At 55.8% G+C, this 7,895-nt stretch overlaps 1 protein-coding gene across 1 annotated transcript; it reads left to right on the plus strand.

Annotated features, from left to right (window-relative positions):
- Window positions 1–871: 871 nt before the first annotated feature.
- On the plus strand, window positions 872–7,616 carry GLOD5 (glyoxalase domain containing 5). Its single transcript, XM_075345926.1, has 4 exons — window positions 872–998; window positions 1,490–1,639; window positions 3,327–3,482; window positions 7,381–7,616. The coding sequence occupies exons 1-4, from the start codon at window positions 960–962 to the stop codon at window positions 7,516–7,518; spliced, it is 483 nt and encodes a 160-aa protein (XP_075202041.1). The 5' UTR covers window positions 872–959; the 3' UTR covers window positions 7,519–7,616.
- The last annotated feature ends 279 nt before the right edge of the window (window positions 7,617–7,895 follow it).

Raw genomic sequence — 7,895 nt, forward strand, 5'->3', positions numbered from 1 at the left:
ACCCCCTCCAGTGTCTCCTCTGCTGCTGCACCCCCCCTCTAGTGTCTCTTCTGCTGCTGCACCCCCCCTCTAGTGTTTCCTCTGCTGCTGCACCCCCCTCTAGTGTCTCCTTTGCTGCTGCACCCCCCTCTAGTGTCTCCTCTGCTGCTGCGCCTCCTCTAGTGTTTCCTCTGCTGCTGCACCCCCCCTCTAGTGTTTCCTCTGCTGCTGCACCCCCCTCTAGTGTTTCCTCTGCTGCTGCACCCCCCTCTAGTGTTTCCTCTGCTGCTGCACCCCCCCTCTAGTGTTTCCTCTGCTGCTGCACCCCCCTCCAGTGTCTCCTCTGCTGCTGCACCCCCCCCTCTAGTGTTTCCTCTGCTGCTGCACCCCCTCCAGTGTCTCCTCTGCTGCTGCACCCCCCCTCTAGTGTTTCCTCTGCTGCTGCACCCCCCTCTAGTGTTTCCTCTGCTGCTGCACCCCCCTCCAGTGTCTCCTCTGCTGCTGCACCCCCCCTCTAGTGTTTCCTCTGCTGCTGCACCCCCCCTCTAGTGTTTCCTCTGCTGCTGCACCCCCCTCTAGTGTTTCCTCTGCTGCTGCACCCCCCTCTAGTGTTTCCTCTGCTGCTACGCCCCCTCTAGTGTCTCATACACTGTGCATTATTGGTATGTAGACATTTGATAATGTATATATCACTAGGGCACTATGTGCGGGGCATTGTATGTTATGGGGGTCTCTAGTCCGTACACTGTATTATGGGGGTGCTCTGGGCAGAACAATGTACGTTATCGGGGGTCACTGATTATCATTGGGACGCTCTGGGCAGGTTACACCTGTATCTCCTCCTGCTCCCGGCTGTGGAGGGGGCGGGGACTTCTCCTCCTCTTCCTCCTTCCCCATCAGGAAGTAAAAACTAATAGAATTCTGAAGAACAGAACGTTCCAGAGAAGAGACCCCAGAGCCGAGACCAGAGACCCCAGACCATGCTGCCCCTGTGCCGCCTGCTCTTACCCAGAGCCCAGGTAATGTGTGTCTCCCCCCCCCCATATATACACCTGAGCAAAGTCTACAGCAGCACAGAGGATGTCAGGAGAGGAGGGAGCAGAGCCCACAGCAGCACAGAGGATGTCAGGAGAGGAGGGAGCAGAGTCCACAGCAGCACAGAGGATGTCAGGAGAGGAAGGAGCAGAGCCCACAGCAGCACAGAGGATGTCAGGAGAGGAGGGAGCAGAGCCCACAGCAGCACAGAGGATGTCAGGAGAGGAGGGAGCAGAGCCCACAGCAGCACAGAGGATGTCAGGAGAGGAGGGAGCAGAGTCCACAGCAGCACAGAGGATGTCAGGAGAGGAAGGAGCAGAGCCCACAGCAGCACAGAGGATGTCAGGAGAGGAGGGAGCAGAGCCCACAGCAGCACAGAGGATGTCAGGAGAGGATGTCACAGGCTGTGGGTTACATAGTGGGGGTGTTGGTTACACAGCAGCACAGAGGATGTCAGCACAGCTCTCTCTTTCAGCTCTGCCCGCGGCTCCTCCGCTTTGTTTCGGACTCTCCGGTTCCGTTTCGTATAAAGCATCTGGATCACCTGGTGCTGACGGTGCGGAGCGTGGAGGAGACTGTCGGCTTCTACACCCGGGTGCTGGGGATGGACGTCGTCACCTTTAAGGTACTGACCCTACTCTCCCCTGGGAAATCCACCGGCTGGAAAAACTTTCTTACTGACAACTAGAAGCTCAGGGCTTACTAACAGCTGGTGGATCTTACTGACACATTATTTTACTGACTGGTAACAGATATTCCTAAATGATCAAATGAATTGCTGACATCTAAGAGATAGTTTTACTGACAAGGAGATGGACATAGTGACAGATAGACGAGTGCTTTTACTGACAGATTATCTTGAAGGAAGGTTTTACTGACACCTAATAGAGAATTTTACTGACAGGTAGTGTGAAATACTAACAGAAAGTATTACTGACGAGACTTCCTTACTGTATTGTATCAGGCATTACTAACGGGTAGAGGATTTACTGACATGTAGATTATGATACTGACAGGTAGAGCTCCTACTGACGGGTATATGATGTTTCTGGCAGGTAGATCTCTTACTGACATGTAAATGACATTATTGACAGGTAGAGCTCTTACTGACGTGAAGATGATGTTACTGACGGGTAGAGTTTTTACTGACGTGTAGATGATGTTACTGACGGGTAGCTTGTTACTGACGTGTAAATGATGTTACTGATGGGTAGCTTGTTACTGACGTGTAAATGATGTTACTGATGGGTAGCTTGTTACTGACGTGTAGATGTTACTGACAAGTAAAGCTCTTACTGACGTGTAGATGATGTTACTGACGGGTAGAGTTTTTACTGACATGTAGATGATGTTACTGACGGGTAGCTTGTTACTGACGTGTAGATGATGTTACTGACAAGTAGAGCTCTTACTGACAGGTAGCTGACCTTACTGGTGGGTAAATGATGTTACTGACGTGTCGATGATGTTACTGATGGATAGATCTCTTACTGATGTGTAGATGATGTTACTGAAAGGTAGATTTCTTACTGACAGGTAGATGAGGTTACTGACGGGCAGAACTCTTACTGACGTGTAGATGACCTTACTAGTGGGTAAATGATGTTACTGAAGGGTAGAGCTCTTACTGACGGGTAGATGACGTTATTGACGTGTAGATGATGTTACTGACGAATAGATCTCTTACTGACGTGTAGATGACCTTACTGGTGGGTAAATTACGTTACTGACATGTAGATGACATAAATGACAGGTAGAGCTATTAATGACGTGTAAATGACGTTACTGACGTGTAGATGATGTTACTGACAGGTAGATCTCTTACTGACGTGTAGATGATGTTACTGACAGCGAGATCATTTACTGACGTGTAGATGATGTTACTGACAGGTAGATTTCTTACTGACGTATAGATGACCTTGCTAGTGGGTAAATGATGTTACTGACGGGTAGAGGTCTTACTGACGGCTAAATTATGTTACTGACGGGTAGAGCTCTTACTGACGTGTAGATGACCTTGCTAGTGGGTAAATGATGTTACTGACGGGTAGAGGTCTTACTGACGGCTAAATTATGTTACTGACAGGTAGAGCTCTTACTGACGGGTAGATGACGTTACTGACGGGTAGATGATGTTACTGACAGGTAGATCATTTACTGACTTGTAGATGATGTTACTGACAGGTAGATCATTTACTGACGGGTAGATGATGTTACTGACAGGTAGATCTCTTACTGACGGGTAGATGATGTTACTGACAGGTAGATCTCTTACTGACGTGTCCCCTCGTGTATTTTCGGTCTCTCCTCAGGGGCACAGGAAGGCGCTGACGTTCGGGATACAGAAGATTAATCTCCATGAATCTGGGAAGGAATTTGAGCCAAAAGCAAAACACCCCAAGCCGGGCTCCGCGGACCTGTGCCTGATCACCGAGACCCCGCTCAGCGCCGTCCTACAGCACCTGCAGGTCTGTCACCGGCGAAACAGCAAGAGAGGGTTAATGAGTCCGCACTCCTCATTATCCAGAGTCAGTGTGTGCTCACTGTTATCAGCCACTATGAGTCCTGTTCACACTATATCAGTCAAGACAATCCCTGAGTCTGGGGCTGGTGGTCCTGATCAGTGAGGAGCGTCCCCTGAGGACGGTGATACGGGGAGGGTCCCTGCAATGATCCCTGGTGGTCCTGATCAGTGAGGAGCGTCCCCTGAGGACGGCGGTATGGGGAGGGTCCCTGCAATGATCCCTGGTGGTCCTGATCAGTGAGGAGCGTCCCCTGAGGACTGTGATACGGGCAGGGTTCCTGCAATGATCCCTGGTGGTCCTGATCAGTGAGGAGCGTCCCCTGAGGACGGCAGTACGGGGAGGGTCCCTGCAATGATCCCTGGTGGTCCTGATCAGTGAGGAGCGTCCCCTGAGGACGGCGGTATGGGGAGGGTTCCTGCAATGATCCCTGGTGGTCCTGATCAGTGAGGAGCGTCCCCTGAGGACGGCGGTATGGGGAGGGTTCCTGCAATGATCCCTGGTGGTCCTGATCAGTGAGGAGCGTCCCCTGAGGACGGCAGTATGGGGAGGGTTCCTGCAATGATCCCTGGTGGTCCTGATCAGTGAGGAGCGTCCCCTGAGGACGGCGGTATGGGGAGGGTCCCTGCAATGATCCCTGGTGGTCCTGATCAGTGAGGAGCGTCCCCTGAGGACGGTGATACGGGGAGGGTTCCTGCAATGATTCCTGGTGGTCCTGATCAGTGAGGAGCGTCCCCTGAGGACGGCGGTATGGGGAGGGTCCCTGCAATGATCCCTGGTGGTCCTGATCAGTGAGGAGCGTCCCCTGAGGACTGTGATACGGGCAGGGTTCCTGCAATGATCCCTGGTGGTCCTGATCAGTGAGGAGCGTCCCCTGAGGACGGCAGTACGGGGAGGGTTCCTGCAATGATCCCTAGTGGTCCTGATCAGTGAGGAGCGTTCCCTGAGGACGGCGGTATGGGGAGGGTTCCTGCAATGATCCCTGGTGGTCCTGATCAGTGAGGAGCGTCCCCTGAGGACGGCGGTACGGGGAGGGTCCCTGCAATGATCCCTGGTGGTCCTGATCAGTGAGGAGCGTCCCTTGAGGATGGCAGTACGGGGAGGGTTCCTGCAATGATCCCTGGTGGTCCTGATCAGTTAGGAGCGTCCCCTGAGGATGGCAGTACGGGGAGGGTTCCTGCAATGATCCCTGGTGGTCCTGATCAGTGAGGAGCGTCCCCTGAGGACGGCAGTACGGGGAGGGTTCCTGCAATGATCCCTGGTGGTCCTGATCAGTGAGGAGCGTCCCCTGAGGACGGCGGTACGGGGAGGGTTCCTGCAATGATCCCTGGTGGTCCTGATCAGTGAGCAGCGTCCCCTGAGGACGGCGGTACGGGAAGGGTTCCTGCAATGATCCCTGGTGGTCCTGATCAGTGAGGAGCGCCCCCTGAGGACGGCAGTACAGGGAGGGTTCCTGCAATGATCCCTGGTGGTCCTGATCAGTGAGGAGCGCCCCCTGAGGACGGCAGTACAGGGAGGGTTCCTGCAATGATCCCTGGTGGTCCTGATCAGTGAGGAGCGTCCCCTGAGGACGGCGGTACGGGGAGGGTTCCTGCAATGATCCCTGGTGGTACTGATCAGTGAGGAGCGTCCCCTGAGGACGGCGGTACAGGAAGGGTTCCTGCAATGATCCCTGGTGGTCCTGATCAGTGAGGAGCGTCCCCTGAGGACGGTGGTACGGGGAGGGTTCCTGCAATGATCCCTGGTGGTCCAGGGCCATCCTGCACAGATTCTCATGGACCCCCGGACTGTGGTCATTAGGGGGCTGATGTCTTCACTCCTGTAGGCTCCAGGATTCACAGTGTTAATGGTATCGATCCTGGTGATTCTCATTAGTGAAGGAAAAAGTATTTGGGGGCTGAGAAGAGATGTCACCCGTCCCTGTGACTGCTTGATCCTGTGTGTGATGAGCGCACTATCAGGATTCCCCGCGGATGAGCGGTCCCGTGATCACACACTATGGATTCCCCGCGGATGAGCGGTCCCGTGATCACACACTGTGGATTCCCCGCGGATGAGCGGTCACGTGATCACACACTATGGATTCCCCGCGGATGAGCGGTCACGTGATCACACACTATGGATTCCCCGCGGATGAGCGGTCACGTGATCACACACTATGGATTCCCCGCGGATGAGCGGTCACGTGATCACACACTATGGATTCCCCGCGGATGAGCGGTCACGTGATCATACACTATGGATTCCCCGCGGATGAGCGGTCACGTGATCACACACTATGGATTCCCCGCGGATGAGCGGTCACGTGATCACACACTATGGATTCCCCGCGGATGAGCGGTCACGTGATCACACACTATGGATTCCCCGCGGATGAGCGGTCACGTGATCACACACTATGGATTCCCCGCGGATGAGCGGTCACGTGATCACACACTTGTGGAATAGATCCTCTCTATGTGCTAGAGGAGACGGCAGTTGGTGAATGTCAGACATAGGCATGAGACGTCCGCCCGCGGGGAACCGGGAGATGATGACCGTGCGCCATCACACACGGCCTGACTCTGCAGTCACGCAGGGGTTAATGTCCGCCCCCGGCTGTCCCGGTTACAGGAGGGGGATCTGAGTTAATTCTTCCAGGGTCTTTCCTGGGTCTCGGGTCGCACCTCCCCCGCTCCACACCTGTTAGTTTTGTCGGAATGTTTCCAGGGGAATTAGAATCTTAGAATTGATCCGGTTTCCATGGTTTCCATTGTTCATCCTCCTGAGAATTTTCAATTCAGTTTACAGGGAACCAATCACCAGATTTGTGGCCTATGAGCTGCGCCCCCACCACCGGGCTCTTATACTGTATACACCATTCCAACACTCTGTATATAAGAGCCACTGGTGGTGGCCGCAGCTTACAGGCCCCAAATCTGGTGATTGGTTCCCTTCAACTCCATATTGGCTTACAGGTAACGTGGGAGAGTTCTATGACCGGCTGCAGAGCGTCACCCTCTCCCCCATGTGACCGGCTGCAGAGCGTCGTCCTCTCGCCCATGTGACCGGCTGCAGAGCGTCGCCCTCTCCCTCCATGTGACCGGCTGCAGAGCGTCGCCCTCTCCCCCATGTGACCGGCTGCAGAGCGTCGCCCTCTCCCTCCATGTGACCGGCTGCAGAGCGTCGCCCTCTCCCCCATGTGACCGGCTGCAGAGCGTCGCCCTCTCCCTCCATGTGAGCGGCTGCAGAGCGTCGCCCTCTCCCTCCATGTGACCGGCTGCAGAGCGTCGCCCTCTCCCCCCCCATGTGACCGGCTGCAGAGCGTCGCCCTCTCCCCCCCCCATGTGACCGGCTGCAGAGCGTCGCCCTCTCCCCCCCATGTGACCGGCTGCAGAGCGTCGCCCTCTCCCCCCCATGTGACCGGCTGCAGAGAGTCGCCCTCTCCCCCCCATGTGACCGGCTGCAGAGCGTCGCCCTCTCCCCCCCATGTGACCGGCTGCAGAGAATCGCCCTCTCCCCCCATGTGACCGGCTGCAGAGCGTCGCCCTCTCCCCCCATGTGACCGGCTGCAGAGCGTCGCCCTCTCCCCCCATGTGACCGGCTGCAGAGCGTCGCCCTCTCCCCCCATGTGACCGGCTGCAGAGCGTCGCCCTCTCCCCCCATGTGACCGGCTGCAGAGCGTCGCCCTCTCTCCCCATGTGACCGGCTGCAGAGCGTCGCCCTCTCTCCCCATGTGACCGGCTGCAGAGCGTCGCCCTCTCTCCCCATGTGACCGGCTGCAGAGCCTCGCCCTCTCCCCCCCATGTGACCGGCTGCAGAGCGTCACCCCTGTGATCTCACATTTCCCTCTTGTTTCCTGCAGATCTGCGGCGTCCCGCTGGAGGAGGGCCCGGTGTCGCGGACCGGCGCAGTGGGGAAGATCCAGTCCGTGTATTTCCGGGATCCCGATCACAATCTTATAGAAGTGTCCAACTATACGGCTGACATCAAGAATCCCTGATACCGGCCCCCAGCTGAAGACCCCTCCATACTGCGCATAGCTGAGGGTTTGCTACATTGTAACCGACTGGATACAACTATCAGGGTGGACCTCGGCTTCTCACGTCTCCAGGACCGGACCTCCACCCCGACAGAGGAATCTGCCATTCACTGAGAGCAAGCAGAGATTTTGAGAACATGAAGCCCTTTATGCTGCAATCATCACTGGTCAGTAAATACCCCTCACCCCCCCTTCCCTCACATCCCGGCCTCTGGGAGCTGCCCCCCTCACATCCCGGCCTCTGGGAGCTGCCCCCCTCACATCCCGGCCTCTGGGGGGGGGGGGGGGGGCCGCACCTCGCTCTGCACTGAATAACATTGTTATCTTCTGAGTGTTAC

Source organism: Anomaloglossus baeobatrachus, chromosome 1 (assembly GCF_048569485.1).
Source record: "Anomaloglossus baeobatrachus isolate aAnoBae1 chromosome 1, aAnoBae1.hap1, whole genome shotgun sequence".
NCBI classification, from domain to species: domain Eukaryota; kingdom Metazoa; phylum Chordata; class Amphibia; order Anura; family Aromobatidae; genus Anomaloglossus; species Anomaloglossus baeobatrachus.

Bases quoted from the DNA above. Each gene is read 5' to 3' on its own strand.
- GLOD5 (XM_075345926.1), top strand. From the start codon at position 960: ATGCTGCCCCTGTGCCGCCTGCTCTTACCCAGAGCCCAG. The intron at 1,640-3,326 runs GTACTGACCCTA...GTCTCTCCTCAG, and splicing joins TGGACGTCGTCACCTTTAAG to GGGCACAGGAAGGCGCTGAC. The intron at 3,483-7,380 runs GTCTGTCACCGG...TGTTTCCTGCAG, and splicing joins CCGTCCTACAGCACCTGCAG to ATCTGCGGCGTCCCGCTGGA.